Source organism: Squalius cephalus (assembly GCF_949319135.1).
Source record: "Squalius cephalus genome assembly, chromosome: 24".
In the NCBI taxonomy this organism is placed as follows: domain Eukaryota; kingdom Metazoa; phylum Chordata; class Actinopteri; order Cypriniformes; family Leuciscidae; genus Squalius; species Squalius cephalus.
Genome location: NC_137145.1, coordinates 20,612,106 through 20,630,442, shown reverse-complemented (window position 1 = coordinate 20,630,442; position 18,337 = coordinate 20,612,106). Strand labels below are relative to the sequence as shown.

General features: G+C 37.1%; 1 protein-coding gene across 1 annotated transcript; it reads right to left on the bottom strand.

The window, feature by feature from the left end:
• Window positions 1-490: 490 nt before the first annotated feature.
• On the bottom strand, window positions 491-18,093 carry rnf208 (ring finger protein 208). The gene is made up of 2 exons (XM_079862058.1): window positions 17,400-18,093; window positions 491-3,351 (listed from the first exon to the last, which is right to left on the bottom strand). The coding sequence occupies exon 2, from the start codon at window positions 2,328-2,330 to the stop codon at window positions 1,545-1,547; it is 786 nt and encodes a 261-aa protein (XP_079718184.1). The 5' UTR covers window positions 2,331-3,351; window positions 17,400-18,093; the 3' UTR covers window positions 491-1,544.
• Window positions 18,094-18,337: the final 244 nt, after the last annotated feature.

The window sequence follows — 18,337 nt, the reverse complement described above, 5'->3', positions numbered from 1 at the left end:
CTCAGCGTATCAACCATTGCTGCTAAAACAGTTTTTCTTTTACCTTATTTTGTACTTGTAAAGTGTTTTAATAATAATTGTTTTATGTAATAAAATATACAATATACATCTGTGTTTGCAGGTTTACATCCTGTCGCATATACAGTAAGATTACATTGCCCTAGAAGAATTTGATATTTGCATTTTTAGTTTTTTTGCATTGATACAGTTCAATATATTCCACAATACAAAATAATTACTGAATGTATCCACAATATGCACAATATGAATTTATACACAACTATCACAAAAGGCTGCAAACAGTCATTGATGCTTAAGGAGGTAGTGAACTTTTGAACATGATCATTTGTTTTGGCTTGTGGAATATATGTAAATATGTGTATATGTATTTGTAATGTCAGTTATCTCCATCAGGTCAGTGATAAACAAAATGTACTTTTTCAGATTCGTCTTACTTTACTTAAATATTTTTTTTAATGATTAAAAACATTTTTTTTTTAATGATTTTTGTGTTTTCTAATTCTGTTTCTAAGGCTGCATCCTAAATTGCATACTTCTCTACTATATAGTAGGTCAAAAACAGTATGTGAAAAGAGTACTAGTATGTACGAATTCATAATATAAATAGTAGGCAAAAAGTTCCAGGATGACCTGCTACTACCAAGATTCTAAAGTGCGCATCCAATGGACAGTTAACTAGGAATGTGCCCGAAGCCTAAATCCAAATTCGGAAAGGCACGGTAAATGAGTAGTGCATTCTACAGAGCTCCTAAAAGGAGGCTTGCTGGGGTAGTCGGTTACAGTACAGTACATCAGATGTAACTTATCACAATATGATAGTAAGAAGAGATGACTCAGGATTATGGTGGAGGATTTGGTGTGCAACAGATCCTGAGCGTCATTGACAAATATCTTATCTTGTAAAATATCTGGTCAGTACTGTCACTCCCTATACACAGAGTACTCGTGATCGCTAATTCAAAAGCCAAAGTGAAAAGTGCACGCATTCAAAAGTAATAAAGAACTATAAAGAACATACAAGTAATTACTTCATTCAAAAGTAGTATCTATTCAGACAGTATGTGATTTTGAATGCAGCCCAGGTTTAGAAAATGTTACAGTAGCAAAATGGCTGAATTGCATACAGCACCTAAATAAGCTACTAAAAGTTTAGACCAAACAAAAAAGTTTGACTTTAAATTCTTTATTAGTCTTTATTATACCCAGTATGGGGGGAGATAGACTTCCCTTGGCATTCCCATGTAAAGAGATGTCAATGACGAACACATCCAAACAAGAGATTGAGGGCTATAGGGAAATCATTTCATACATAAAATACATTTACTCTGATATTTCATATCTCTGTCTTTGCACACAAGTGTCCTGTTCACTTCAAGTCCACATAGCATCCTGTGCTATTAAATATACAGATACATCTGTGACCCTTCGGAGAAGGTGGATGTGTGTGACTCAAGGTTTTCAGATGGTGGGCACAGGTGGATAGCTTTTGGGATGAGTTGTGCCGGTCATCAGCCCTCTCCGGTCTACATGATGCCACAGGAGGAAAGAGGGTTGGCAATGTGGCAAGTGCAAGCCGACTGACAGTACTGGCGGACCGTCTGATAGCAGCTGCGGTCACCGTCGGTGCCCCACTGCACGGCCCCCGCCGGGTCGGCTGGCAGCCGGCTGAGGATGCTGGTGTTGATGGCCAGCGCGGCTAGCCCGTAGTCGGTGAAGAGCACGGTTTCGCGGCGGCAAGTGGGGCAGGAGATGAACTTGTACTTGGGACAGGACTCATACAAGATCTGCAGGCACTCCTCACACACCGAGTGCAAACAGGACAGGATGCGTGGCCGCTTGCCGGCAAAGTTATAGGTGTGTCCACACGTGGGGCAGTCCAGTGGTTCGCATGGCATTACTGGGCCTGAGGAGGTGGAGGAGGAGGAGGAAGAGGTGGAGGAAGAGCGTAGCACGTACTGGTTGACGATTACGTTGTCCATCTTGTAGTGGAACTGATGGTAGCAGATGTCGGACGTGCTGGTCTTGCGCTGGGCAAGATAACTGGCTTCACGGCGGAGGACGGGGGCAGGAGGAGACACTAGGGGTCTGGGTGGGACCACAGTGTTCCCATTGACCTCCATGGACAGGTCGCCACATGCCTGGTTAACAATAACCTCGCCCTCACCTCCTCCATCCCAGGCCACACGGGGAGGTGGTGCGTAGCGAGGCTGGGTCACAGGGATCGGACACTCCCGAGGGAATTTCTCCGACTGGATGATCTTGACGGTGTCCATAGGGATGGTCACAGGTTGGCGCCGGAGGCAGGACATTCACTCCTGGGCGTGGTGTTCTTGGCTAGAGGAACTGGGTGTAGCGTACGGTCCTGCAGAGAACGTCTTCAGTGCACTGGGGGAGGACACTCAGCCATTGCAGGGGACGTGAGGACGGATGGGTTTGTACATTGTTGTTTCAAAGTCCCTCCTTGGTTACAGGCTGCGTCACCCTGAATCTTTATGCGGCACAGATGGACTAAGACTTCCAGCCAGTGCACAGTATAAAAAGCCCTGAAGGACAACAGACGACTGTGTCTTGCTTCAGATGTCACAAGAAGTTGCAGCTTGTGGCTCCAGTGGTTTACAAAGTTTTGAGGCAATGAATTACACCCTGTTCACTGATATTGCACAATTGAGAGTTCGATGTAATGTGATATTCAATTATATTATTTCTTACAAATAAATGGCTGAAGTCCATCACACTCAAGATCAGAAGATATGTTGGCAATTGTTTCAGTGTTTTTACTGTTACAGCACATTGATTTGGACATAAATGTAATAAGGACCTAAACACAGAGTACCTTGAAGAGAATCTTAGGATCTTACTAAGAAATACTGTTTAGTTTAATACTGTTGTTAGCCAAACGTCCAAAGACTTTCTCATAGGTTGCTTTATGAGTTTCAGAAAGGAACTGATGCAACCAGCGTAACAGAAACTGCATCCACCTCAATGTCACAACCTTCTTCCTGTTTCAGGTCTGGTATGACCATGCCCTTTTCTTGCTTCTTCTCTTGATTGACTGCACTTACACCTCCCTGACCTTTGTTTTGATAAGCAAAGTCTTTTCAGGGAGGTGCTCATGTGGCATCGGAAAGATCTGGAAGGCGTTCTCCCAGTCCTTAAAAGACCAGAATTCCTTAAGGGGTCTGTGTTGAGCTTGACAGATTGTGCGTCCACTCTTTGGTGACGTGACAGGTCTGAGAGTGTCTCAGGAGTCTTGCCAGACCATACTTGCTTCCAGCACTATCCCCAGGGTGGCACAGATATGCAGACTCATAGGTAGTAGTGTTTCTTTTCCTGGAGGAAAAAAAATAAAACAGTTCAGGTGATGCTAATGCAAGGACACAGCTCAGCCTTTTCCAGGCCATTTGCATGCGCTCTTGGGAACAGTGTCTAAAAAGTGTCCTGTCATCTATAGCTAAAAAAACAGGATCGGGGAAATTTGGATGAAGAAAATTTAAGAGCTGATTCTGTGCAACATGTCCATTCACAGCAGATATCTGGAACCCCGCAGCATCTTTTCCAGTCTAAAAAACTCCCTCGCTCTTTCTACCAGCTGCCATCTGGGGCCCTGTGGGGCATGGGCACCGTGGAGGAAGAGACTGAGGACCTGACCACAAAACAATCTGTCCAACTGCTATAAACCTATACATGCATTACAACACAACACTTCAGAAGCCCATATCTCTAAAATGGCTGCCAGTGCTTATTTAAAGTAAATGAGAAATGCTGTTTGCAGCCCATTTTACTTTCATAATGTGACATATTTCCAAATGAAACAGAATGGTCAACAAGAAATAATGTAGGACGGGACTTGATTTTATTTAGCATAAAGTGAATGTATGGTGAAAAGTGGGTGTGACATACCAGAAAAAAGATTATGAAGAGAAACATTTGGACTACCAGTAAATTGTTTATCGACAGTAATTTGCATTTAAGTAAAAAAAATATATATATATGTTTTAATTTCACATTGACTTAAAGCATATATGAAACACTGTGCTATATTTACATTTAGTAGACATTTTATCCAGGGTGACTTACTGTATTCACAAATGTATTGTGACATATTTGGGAATAGTTTGTGAATATGGTCACAGCTAAAGGGAATTGTTAAGCATGAAACACAGCAGAGCCCCTGTAACCTCTTTAGTTGGGATATATTCACAGTATACAGTAGCATAGCATATGCTTTTCTTATAATAATATTAACAATACTGATATACAGTGTGTTTATATGCTTTCATATGTATTTTCCAGTCAGCATCCAGGACCAAAACAATCTGTTTTCGTTGTAGTGTGTCATTAGTTGATGTATAGATGAACATGAGAAAATGTGTAACAATATTAAGAATTATCGTCTGAGAAAATTTTTTTGTGGTTGGGTGTGGTTTGTGAATGTGTGTGTGCTTTATTAACAGCGGTGAGCTTTATTAACAGCGGTGAGAACATTGACACATCTGTAAGAGTTCTCTGCATGCTGTGCAAGATGTGATGATAGAGAATGTATTAGAGAGAAAAAAAAGAGAGGGAGGGAGAAAAAAGCAGAGAGGAAGCTGACCTACATGCAGCAGAAAAGGTAGAGAGAGAACATGCGTCCTTTTACTCCACATCCACACTGTGCTAGCCATCTTATGTGATAAAATAGAGCACTTCCATTGAATTAACAAAGCTGCTTACACTGCATGTGTGTGACAGCACTTTAATGATTATCACAGGATCAGTTTGTCGCATAACAGTGCTATGCTCGCTACCAAAGGGTGAAGAGGGGAATGGTACGTTCATGTCATGTTGGAATTACCATAATTACCAGCTTCCGATTAGTAAAAAACAGTCTTTGTACTCGTAATTACACACTGGAAACTCAGAAATTAATGAAAGCCTGCTGTGACACCATATAAAAACAACCAACATGGGAGTGACATAAACACTTAAAGTGATATCTCACCCAAAATTAAAGATCATTCATTATTTATTGTTAGTGACTGTCATTGACTCATCTGAATTGCTATTTTTTTCTGTAAAACAAAAGGAGAATTTGAAGACCAGATGTTAAGTGACACAAAAAAAGTATGCACTATTTTGCCACTCTTCTGAAGCTATATGATTGCACTGTGTAAGGAACAACACAAAATGTAAGTAATTATTAACTGAATATCTCTCACTATGCTGTATTCAAAGGTTTTGGAATGACATGAGGGTCAGTAAATAATGAGAGTTTAATTTAATTTTATGGATGAACATTTAGCCTACCATTTATGTTATTTTCATGCAATGTACCTTTGTTCACACTGTCAGATCTAACAACCACAAGTCTCAAAATGTCCCGCTCACACAGCTGCTTACAGCAGTGCATGGCTCGAATACTGTCTGTATGAAAGAGCGACAGAGTCTGTTTTTTTATTTTCTCGCTAGCCGTTAATATCAACGGTCAGTGTTAGGGGTAACACATTACAAGTAACGCGAGTTACGTGATCAGATCACTTTTTTCAAGCAACTTGAAAACTGTAGTTCAAGTAAAGCATTACTCTTAAATTCACAACAAAATATCTGAATTACTTTTTCAAATAAGTAACACAAGTGACTTTGTTTTGCCATTCATTGACTGACACCTCACCTGTCCACATGTTGAGAGAAATCGGGAGTAATTCAGAGGAGTTGTGTGTTGTGTGAACATGATCTGAGCAGGCATTTACTCATCAAACTAGCACAAAAACAGATTCAGTATTCCTCAAAATGAATAAAAACATTGAAATTCAAACTCAGATTATTCGCAAACATTTAATAATTAAATATTAAATATGATGTTTAATAACATCTCAATTTTTAAACTTTGCTGTAAACAATGAACAATATCTTTGCTGCTGACTGTTGATGGTCCAATTTAGCCATACTACTAAGAAAAAAATTACTCTAGTTAAACATCACTATATTCTTCCTATTTGTCCTATTCTTCTGCGATCAAGAATGGCAACACAGCTGAAAGGTTTGTAAGGTTTGAAGGGGGTGGGGGTTGTGTGTGTGTGTGTGTGTGTGTGTGTGTGTGTGTGTGTGAGTGAGTGAGTGGAAAAAGTAATGCAAAAGTAACGTAACGCATTACTTTCCATCAAAAAAGTAACAAGTAGTTACTTTTAATAGTAACTTTCCTCGGCAATGTTAACTGTAAATACCTAGTTCTGGGATGAAACTCTAGATGGTGCAGGCTGATCGGTCTAACTCATTTGGTAGTGATCACATCATTATCTACATACTGTCTGTAGCACAGCTGATTGGTGATTCCATCAGCGGCCAATGAGCTGCGGCTCAACATTCAAACAAATACCAGTAGTGTTGCTGTTAGCAGTCTGCAGCACGCTTTTAGAAACCCTCCACCTTCCCCAGGTCCACCTGTATAGATCTGCTCCAGGGATTAATTCATGTATGTTACATGTGCAGCAGCAGCATGTCTTACATGCTCACAGCAATGTCTGTGTATGTATTGGAGGTAGCAAGTCTCTGTACGCTCTGCAGCAGCAGTGTAGCAGATCTATTCCACCAAGACCAAATACATTAACATTGCCATATCCATTACCATGCCAATTTCTATTACCATACCAATCTGTCATGACAGAACTAGAGTGACAGTGACTAAAGTAAATAAGACGGTGATGTAAATAACGCTGAAAATACTTATCACAGTTGATACAGTGCAAACTCATCTGTCAAATCTTAATTAACAGACAGCAGCTTTTATATCTAAGTGGTGAGTGAAGTATTTGAGAAATGCACAGACATGGTTATACAGCAGAATGCAGTTGTCACTCCCGTAAATAACCAAACTGTGTGTCAACATAACCATATTAATCATTCAAATACAGAACTGACAGCCATATTCTGTTGCTGTGTGAACATGGCCGTAATGAGCTTTATCTCTTCTGCAATATTTTGTAAGACAATATAAGGGGAATTAATGTAGCCTAATGTACAGTATTTTGCTATCATCAACAATATGTCACTTATGGATCCATTTTGTTAAGAGCCCTGTGTGCAAATATGTGTTTGTATGCAAAAAGCGGTATGTCTAATGAGTAGGATGTGCAAATATTCTAATGCCACAGAAGCTGAGAAACCGTCAGATTCTATGCCGTTTTGTAGTATAAATAAGGGCTTTTCACACTTGAAATAGTTAAACCTGGGTCATTGTAAACCCCGGGTAAACAGGATCCTGGGTTTTCAGAAGATGTCGTTTCACACTGTACATTCCTAAACCCTGGGTTAATGTCCTTATTTGCATATTTGCGGTGTCAGTGTCACTGATTGGATGAACATCGCCCACGAATTGTTTACATAAAGGCTTTATCATTGCGCATCCTCATATTAAACGGTAGGCTATATTGCAGACTGTATCAAGTTTATCTTGAATGGACTTTTCGGACTATAAAGGTAAGAATAAAATAACTATATTACATTTATACACTAGATGGTAGAGTACATAAGTGCATAGTGTATAGCATCATTTATTATACAAGTTAAGTGGTTGAACTGTAATTGTTTAACAATACACAAGTATATTATTTTCATGGTTGTTAGTTCATCACAGGTCAAAGAATAGGTCTTTCTGGGTCAAATGACAATGCCTGCATTGCAGATATATCCGGGAATGTATTTATACACACCTAAAAAAGTATTTTAGCAGTATATTTAGCACAGGAATAAAACGTGAAATGACGTGAATGTGCCGTAAGCTAGATTGTCTATTTATGGCGTCTTTCCACTCTCTGCATTCTTCTTTCCTCCCCCATCCATCCGTTTCTGAAGATTCACGTCTGAAGACCACTCCATTCACACTCACACCCACACACACACAAACACACTGAAACATGCGCAGGCGAGCAGACAAAAACACGCTTGTTTTGCACCTGCTTCTTGACGTTGTTGTGACCAGTCAGACCTAATAACTCATCATCATAACCTGTGTTTATTCTATTTCCCATCTCTCTCATTGGTTTAGTTGTTTACAATGACTTAATTAGGATGTGAACACAGGATGTGGCTCCAAACCGTCCTCCATTTTCTGGAGGTCACAGAGGCAGCCAGTAACTGTCAGTCACATTCATTCGAGTTGCCACGGCACCACAGAGCTGTGAGGCAGAGCCAAAAATAACCACGCGCTCTCACTGGTTCACACATGCACACACACAAAGGTGTGAATAAGCTTTCTGACATCAACATAGTCAGCTGGTGCATGGGCGTTGGAAACCGTGAGATGTGATGGGTGAAATTATTGTCAAGCCTTCATTTCTGTCCTCAAACACATATAAATAACAGACATTATCGCAAAATACACCCCAACAGGGTGATCAGGACCCCAACACAAAGCGAACTGTACATTATCATACCAAATATATGTGAAATTTGGATTTGAGTTAGAATTATTTTAGTATGTGAAAAGAGCATAGTCAAAAATCGGTTGAATGGTACAGTATTGAGAGCTGTGAAATAAATAAATAAAACGTTTTAATAAAATGGACCCCCAAATGTCAATCGCTTCCTAAAGTATTATGGTAGGTATGTACAATAGCCTATATTGTCATGAATAAAGATGCATTTCTATTGTGTGAGAAAAATAATAATCGTGACAGGAGATTTTTTTCAAGTTATATGCAGATTATTTTTTTTCCCTTTCTTTTCCCTTCGTTACAAACTAGGGCATTCAACAGAACTCAATAAAAAAAATTGCATTAAACATGAATTATTGCATTGAAATGAATTACTGCAAATATATATATATATATATATATATATATAATTTCCTTACATTTTTAACAGGTGGTCTCCTGGTCTGAATTTTAAAACAAGATATATACAATTAATTAAATAATAAAAATTACAAAATTACTAGGGCTGTCAAACGATTAATCGCGATTAATCGCATCCAAAATAAAAGTTTGTGTTTACATAATTTATGTCTGTGTACGGAGTATAATTATTTTCTATATATAAATACACACACATGCATATATATATATTTAAGAAAATGTGTTATTTATATATAAAATATTTATATATAATATAAATTATATATAATATAAATATATATACACAGTATATACATGCAAATATTTCTTAAATATATACATGCATGTGTGTGTATTTATATATAGAAAATAATTATACACCGTACACACACATGTATTATGTAAAAACAAACTTTTATTTTGGATGCGATTAATCGATTAATCGTTTGACAGCCCTAAAAATTACATTTTAAATGTTTAAAATGCCAGGAAACAGCTGTAAAAATAGCTGCTTGTTTTACTGTAAAACTACAGAGCCCCTAAAGGGACATTGTGGTGGAAAAAAATATATGACGGGAGGAAATAATAATAAGTCAATGCTTTTGCATTCTCTTGCGTTCCCCCGAGAAACTTTGCGTTCGCTCACAAAAAATTTTGCGAATGCAAAGTTTCTCAGAAAAATGCAAATGTTTTGAAAGCGAACGCAAAGTTTCTCGCGGAACGCAAAAGTTTTGTGAGACATTTCATCATGCCCGTTTAGGGGCTCTGTATAAAACACATTTATTCAGGGTTTTGTTTTCATTCTAAAAAAGTACTGTGCTACGGAGCCCCTAAAGGGACATTTTAAAAGAAATAAATATGGGATGAAGGAAAAATGATTTGTTGAGAAACTTTATGTTTGCTCACAAAGAACTCAAAAAGGTTTTGCGAGCGAAAGCAAAGTTTCTCGGAGGAACGCAGAGCTTATGCAAACGAAGAGAAAAACAGAATTTTTTGGGGGAAACGCAAAATTGATTTATTTATTTTTTCACCATGTCCCTTGCACATGTAGGCTACTGTGCAATATAGATATGGTATCAGTTTATAATGCCATGGTATTTTGCTATATATCATATTACTGAATGATTAACATATTGACCATAATTGTATTTACATGGAACCCCAAAAGTACCATAGTGTAAGCATTACCATTGTAAAAAAAAAAAAAAAAAAAAAAAAAAAAAACCTTTTTTTGTTTTGTTAAAAAGAGTTTATTGTACTGTAACTGTGACTTGAGTCTAGTGCTCTCAATTGTACATATACATCCTACAACCCTTACGCAAAGAAAATATATTTATTAATAAATGAATGATCAATATATTAAATAAAAAACTCAGACATACCAGACATTAAAACCTTTTAAATTCCAAAATAATAGAACATTAAACACTAACAGATCTCCCCCTATATTAATATTGAGCAAAACACATGAATTAACACTTATTTATAACATTTATTCTCCTTTAACAGTCAGAAGCAAAACATACTGAGAACTAGAAATCGGTTGTAACCACTGATTGTAACTCATTCCATGAATGTGTGTATATATGTGTGTACAATACATTCACATTTATAACAGAACATGTATGTGCAATAACTGTACACATCAAAGGATAAAATTTTATCATGTAATGCTATTAGTGTCTTTATTTCTAAATATTTATGTATCAATATATAGCCATACATGGTAAATGCATATTTTGCTTGCAGTGTATTGAAAAATATAAAGCAGTAGTTTCCCATATGGAAATGTATTATGCAATATATCGCATTATATTTTGCAGTATATTCCCATATCATTTTGTTACATAAGGGAATATCAGTTAATATAGTGTCCGAAACACTCTAGCTCTGTGAACCGATTAACTGCTATTCATGTTTTTGTTTGTGAGGAGCAAATGCAGTTCAGCCTCTCCGCTACCATTGCGCACAGCCACACAGGATTTCATATTTGATAAGACAAGCTCCTCCGTTATGTAAGAGGCTCATGAGAGAGAGAAAGACAGCAGATAACATTAAAGCAGGCCAACTGTTTGCGTCTATCCACGGCACTGCTGCGCTTAATGAAATCATGTGTGTGTTCGACCCTGTCAGCACAAAACATGATGAAGAGACGGCGAATAACTGAGATGAGCTGGGCTGCGTTTCACAAAAGCATTGTAAGCCAATGTTCTCAACCATTTACTCTCGAGGAGAGTGATGGTATCAGACTGTTATGCAATTTTTTAAATATATCATAGTACTAAATGATTACTATATTCTCATACACAGGTATTTAAATTTACCATGTGACATTTTGTTGGTCACTTGATTTATCTTCAGTGTTGCACTGAAGATGAGTGAAATCTCATCGCCTCTTCACTTATTAATAATGTGGAGTGTGATTTCTCTGTAGTGTTCATTAATGATACTCCATATACTTTGTCCTCTAAAGTATAAATATGTGTTCAAAAAAAGAGACACATTGACAGGCTCAGTAACTGAATGCATTGAGTAACAGTCAACAACATTCTTGAGTTCCTCCACTACCTCATCACATTGTCAAGACATCACATTCCTGTACGTTCTGACAAAACCATGACACAAATACACATGTAATTTGCCTTACAGTGTTTTTTTTAAGGTTACAGTACTTTCTTATATCCTAGTTTAATATGCAGAGACAACTATAAGTAAAGCATTTGTAGCATTTTTTTTCTGCAAAGTTCAAACACTATCAAAACATTGCTCTGTTTGTTTGAGAATCAGCCTGACACAGCAACAGCTCAACCAATAGCGTGAGTTTAGGGGCGGGACTATCTGTTTGGGTGACCAATGGCAGATAAGGAGGAGTGTTTAGGAAAACTGTTTGAAAAAGTCATTCATTTTACAATTCTGTGTCGACTCTCGGGGTGTAAATGAAACACTTCACATCTAAAGTGAACATGAAATCCACAGAGTCCATATTTCGGCAGCTTGTTATCGGATGGTTTAAGCATTCTGGTAAATAACGGCTACTTTTTATGATCCAATCAAATCCTGATGGATAAAAACAAGTCCTGCCTTCATTTTGTCTCCTTACAGAAGTTTCTGAAAATCTCGACTAGCTTCTATCATGAACAGAATGTGATTTACAACACTGAGAGCAAGCAGAAAGATGGACGCACAGTCATCAAAATATCGAAAACATTCCAGTCCTCATACCACTCTCACTCCCACAAATACACACACACACATCCAACACACAACAAAAATACACACAGGTACCACCCAGCACATTCCACAAGCACATCTCTCCCTACCACCCCTCTCTCTCTCTCTCTCTCTCTCTCTCTCTCTGTGGATAAATTCCACCTGTCCAGTGAGACAGTCAGCAAGAGGCCATCATGTCCTGTGCCAGCGATGCTATCAGCTGTTCACCTCTGTCTCAAAGCCTGTCCTGAGCCCTGCCCTTACGGCCAAAGCAAATCTCACACATACAGTCACGAGGAAATCTCATTCATGTTTGGACATAAGGTGCATGATTTTGAAACACAATATCAACAATTGACAGCATCTTAAATGCAAACACAGTTATGTGCATTTATCAGTAAATGAAATCAGAGTTGACTGGTAATCAGAGAAAGATCTTTTTAAAGGCCTTATAATTATTAAATGACATTTAATATTTAAAAAATGTCAATATATTTGTAAATGTTTGCATGAATTTATACATTAAACGTAACATGAAATATAGGGCCACTATATTAATTGTAAAGTGATACTATATAGCGAATCTTAACTGCTTGATTGTTTATATCATCGTAAAATGTAAAAACTATTCTCATCCAGCTCTAATCTGCTAAATGCCACTATAAGGCATGAAGGTATTAAGATATACAAGCGCCAAGAGAATTGTATGAATTATAAATATTATCAATAAAAGTTAAGTCACTTACACTCTTTGAATGTATTATTAACTTGAACATATGAAATATGAAATGCAAATAAAAAAACGGTCAATGTTATGATATATACTATCTGCTTTTCAGTAATTTACTGATTTTAGGTGTGCATTGTTATTTTATTTATTCTTTCTTTATTTTTGTTTTATTTCGAACAACAAAAAATATACAAATAAAATAAAATATAAAAATATGTTCGAAAAGGAGCAGGACAAAGCAGAAGCTTAGCTTAGTTATGAATGTTATTATAAATATTTTCACATCATGTAATGGAATTGAACTTTGCTGCTTCATGGACTCTTAAGGTTTGTTACTGATCATTTCTGCTAGAAATTTTTATATGAACATTTGTTGAATAGTCATTTAATACTAGTCAAACTAGTGCATTTTTTTCCCTAAAAATCTGAATAAAAAAAAGGGATCTGTCACTCCTTCCATTACATCACAGCTTTTCTGCTTTCTTTGTGGTAAAGACAGATTGTGTCAGCGCTTAGCTTTTGTCTGTGTGCCACTTCACACCCACAAGCCTTCATGTCAGCTGTCCCCTTTTAATTAAATGAACACACATTTTAGGTGTTCTTATACAATGGTATTTTATGGAAATGTGCAATGTGCAATTTTATAGTTACACAATTTTATACACAAATAAATAGTGAAAATACCATTGGTTTCAAAATCTGCCAATGGGATAGGAACCACCAGTATGCTAAATTGAGTAGCTATAAGGAAACTCTCTCAAGCGTATACTTTACAATCATAACTTGATTCAGTCGTGTCCAAGTAACTTGATTCAGTCGTGTCCAAATAACTTAATTCAATCACGTGGAACCACTGTCCATGATTGAATCATGTTCAACCAAAGAGCTATTTTTTGAGTGTACTTTAAAAAGACTTCAGAAATGGTTCAAATCATTACATTTATCGCTAAATACTTGGCTTCAGATTTTAATATATTTTCAAACACAACCATGATTGAGAATGCGAGAACGGTTTACAAAAGCTTTCTGAGATCATTTCTAAAGTTACATCAGTGAGTTTTGTCCTTGTTTTCTTAGAAATAAGATTACAGAATGATGACTGGATTTTTTAAGTGAGAGATTACATTCCATATTTGTTTAGGGGATATGAATTCCCCTTTATGAATCCTGTCTCATATTGTGGTTGGTACAATTTTTAAAGAAAAAAATATATATATTTGCACATTTATAATTGTTGGAAACAAAGTGGTAGATTTTATAGAAATGTGCAGTGTTATATTATTTATATAGTTGCACAATGTTTTACACAAATAATTAGCAAAAATACCATTGGTTTTAAAATCCACCAATGGGATCGCAGGAACCAGTATGCTAATTTGGTAGTTGAAAGAAACTGAATTTAAACTCTCTCTAGCTTACTTAAAAAATAATAATAATAAAAAATCACAAATGTTTGTTTGGTCCTGGTCATTAAATTTATCACACAATTCTTGGCTTGAGATTTAAATACTTTAAATGAGTTTGAAACACAACCATGATTGAGAATGCGAGAACGGTTTATAAAAACTTTCCGAGAACTTTCTAAAGCTACATCAGTGAGGTCTATCCTTACCTGTTATCTTAGAAATAAGATTGCAGCATATGATGATTGAATTCTATGAATATGTGATTATATTCCATATTTATTTAGGACTTGCAATCCTTCATGAATCCTGTCTGAACTTGTGGATTTAGCAGCTGGTCAAAAAAAGTACTGTTAATTTGCTTATTTATAATTGTTGAAAACAAGGTGGTAGATTTTGTAGAAAGGTGCAATGTTGTATTTTTTTTTTCTTATACTTGCACAATGTTTTACACCAATAAATAGCAAAAATACCATTGGTTCCAAAATCCACCAATGGGATCGCAGGAACCACCAATATGCTAATTTGGGAGTTGAAAGAAACTGAATATAAACTCTCTCTAGCTTAAAAAAAAAAAATTAACAAATGTTTGTCTGGTCCTGGTCATTAAATTTATTGCAAAAGTCTTGGCTTGAGATTTAAATACTTTAAATGAGTTCGAAACACAACCATGATTGAGAATGCGAGAACGGTTTACAAAAGCTTTCCGAAATCATTAGCAAAGTAACATCAGTGAGGTCTATCCTTACCTGTTTTCTTAGAAATAAGATTACAGAATATGATGATTGGATTTGATGAATATGTGATTATATTCCATATTTGTGTAGGGTTTGCAACCCCTATATGAATCCTGTCTGAACTTGAGGATATTACATGTTAAAAAATAAATTGTTTATTTTCTGCTTTGATATTAGAAACATGCTGGTATATATATTAAAACATAACTTGGTAAATTAAAATCAATCTATGTTTTCAACAAACTAAAGGGTGTGCAATATTCATGCTCTTCTAAAATTGTTATAGGTTTGTGTTTTAAATGCTGTCAACTACTCTACATATGAAAATGTGTTAGAACCACAGTTTACCTATAATATACTAATGAGATCACAATAGCATTTAATGGAGTCTTTTGGCTGTATTATAAATCTACAAGAACAAGCACAGTTTTCTTTGTAAATCATGCTGCAAACATCAGATCAAGATGGAGCAGATGAAGCCATGTGATGATTCTGGAAGATGAAAATATGGACGGATGTTGTTTTTTCTGGTACTGTAAGATGTTTGCATCTTCAATGAAATGGCTGTTTTGTGTGTGCCGAGCTGCTGTAGGTCGTGCTAGTTTTAGCGTGGAGGAGGAACTGTTTTAATAATTCAGTGGCTGTCATTCAGAGCAGGCGTCAGCCATTTTACCCACAGTTCATTCACGGGAGAGACTGTTTGTTCCCTTAACCTCTGTTGACAGATCACCTGGTCTGTTTTACAGGACATGTTGCAATTATCATTACTAACAATGTTAGAAACTGGCCAAACAACGTACAATACAACCAATTAGCTTTGAAAGGTTAGCATTAGCAGAGTGAGAAACAAGCTATTAAGTGAATCTTAATCATTGCAAAACATCGGCTAATGATTAAACTGAACTTTTCTTACCACTATAACATGGATTTTTCTACATACTGTAGCTATGCAAAATAAACATATGCCTAAAAAGTCTTTGTCAAAACATCCACCATCAAAAGCTAATGATATTTTGGAAGCAATGCTAATGGGATGAAACTATAATTTCTATCGTCCAATTTATTCTTGAAGACAATCAGAAATTGTAATCAATTCTAATATCAAACAAGAATCTTCAAGTATTTGATTTTATCAATCGGGGGAAACAATTTGCCGCCATCGCTAAATAGTGACACCAACAATAAGCACCAAAAACATTTATCAATACAAAGCCATTATTTTCAGCTGATTCTGGCATGACCTCAGGTGCACAGACAGACTCCTGCCTTCCTCTTTTGAGATATTGACGGACAGTATCGATTGCTGAATCTTCATTGTGACGGGGCTGAATCTACACTCCAGGAAGCAGACAGGGACTTCTGAGTGTTTGGTTGAGTTTTTTGGTGCTTATTAGTATTCTGGGAGTGTGTGCATCTGTGTTAGCAGTTTTTAGTGCAGTGTCGTGGGAGGGGTGTGCCAGCAGCGGCGGTTATGCAACCAGAGCAGCATACGCAGCACACGGACTGCAGCGCCTGTGCATGCAACACACACACACAGACTAACGCTCTCAAGCACAGGTCCTCCTCTGTCTTAACCACACATATTGGTTAGTATGTGTGTCGGTGTGTAGTAGCCCCATGTGATCCGATGCCCACTCGGATAATGTGAGTCATTGATGGAATCGGTGTTTATGTGTGCATGCAATCGTGAATTGCAACCTGCCCTATTCCACAACACGGTCAATACGGCCACACAAGAACTGAAGTGCAAGTCCTGCGTGAGGATGTGGGACCCAGAAATGCACAAATATAACACACTAGTGTTACACAAATGCACAGAGATGCACAAACCCACATGCTACAACAACAACAAAAAATCCCATTGACAAATAAAGAACAAGACTATTGAACACCTACACCTTTATAATCTTTGCACTCAAAAATATATTTAAGGTGTTCAGTAGTTTTGTTCTTTATTTGTCGATGTGATTTTTAGATTAATATCGATTACTAAATCATGTATATGAATTAATAATAATATATATGCATATTTTTAGATTATGAATTACAATACAATATTTAACGTTTACACACACATATGTACTGTATATATACTTTGTAGAATATATATTTATTATAAAATTATATTATTACATATCCTTTCATAAACCTATAACATCTGAAAAAAATGTATTATTAAATATGTATACCATCATATACATATTTAATATGTTATTTAATTTGTATATATAGTATAATATAGTATACATATATAGTATCCATACAAGTCAAATGTATGTTTTAACCTGGATCTATTAGGTTGCACCAATATTAGGCCACTTTATTTTTATGTTGTTGAATTTTTAGGTATTAGGTAGAAATACCTCAAGGAATAACTGCACATTCACAATGTGCAACATTTAAATAACATTTACGATTATATGCTCATGCAAAGGTTCAAACTCATTTGAGCATACTAGAATAATACAGCCTTTTTAAGCATGCTTACCTGTATGTAGTTGTCTCTAGTGCGTATTTAGTGGCGAGTCTCTGGATTTGGAGTGGTGTGGTCAATTCACAGGACCTTAACGTCTTTCTCACATGGGGACACAAAGTTCCTGTGATTCAGCTGCTGTCTCAGGCTACCTCGTCCCTCTGAGCACAGCCAATCGCATCAGATGCTCCTGTTGCATGCGAGAGGACGGAGGAAAGACTTCTGTGCCTGTCTCCAAGAAGGATGGATGGGAGTGGGACGGGAAAGATGGAGGATGAGATGTCAGATGCGTCACAAAGCACCGTTCTGTTCTTCTTGTCCACGATGGGCTCTTTTTGTCCAGTGATGGTCCTGGTCCTTCACTCACTCATTCATTCATTCACCCAGTCAGTCAGTTGTGTAAGAGGATTCGTGGCTCTCTGCGTTCGCTCTCCTCCTTTTTAAAGTTCTCACGCTCTGTCCGTCCTCTTCTTATTGGGAATTCTCACTTATATGCTATTTCTCTGCAATATCTTTCAGTGAAGCCATATGTCCTTCCCTGTCTCTCTCTCTTCCTCTCTCTCTCTCTCTCTCTCTCTCTCTCTCTCTCTCTTACAAACACTCATACACACCCGCACACACACTCTCTGACTCACAAGTGCATGCTTTGCCTCTGTTTCTGTGAGTATCTCGACTCTTCCTCCTCACAGACTCTCTCTCTTTCTCTATCTTTCTCTGCTGCAGTGCCTCTGCAGGCTGGATCACGTTTTCACCAGAAAAAAAACCATCAGCCAATCAGAGACCCCAACTCATCCCCCCTCCCTTTGCAAGCTCTCTTTCTCTCAGTCTCCATCCATCTCTTTGTTTTACTCTGACTCTCTGCCTCAAACAGGGTACAGATGCAACTACACACGCGGTCATAGAGCATTTGTGTTTTGTCATTGAATTTGCTCTGGATCATTCTTACGCTGTCT

Coding starts and splice junctions, on each gene's coding strand:
- rnf208 (XM_079862058.1), bottom strand. CDS start 2,330: ATGTCCTGCCTCCGGCGCCAACCTGTGACCATCCCTATGGACACCGTC.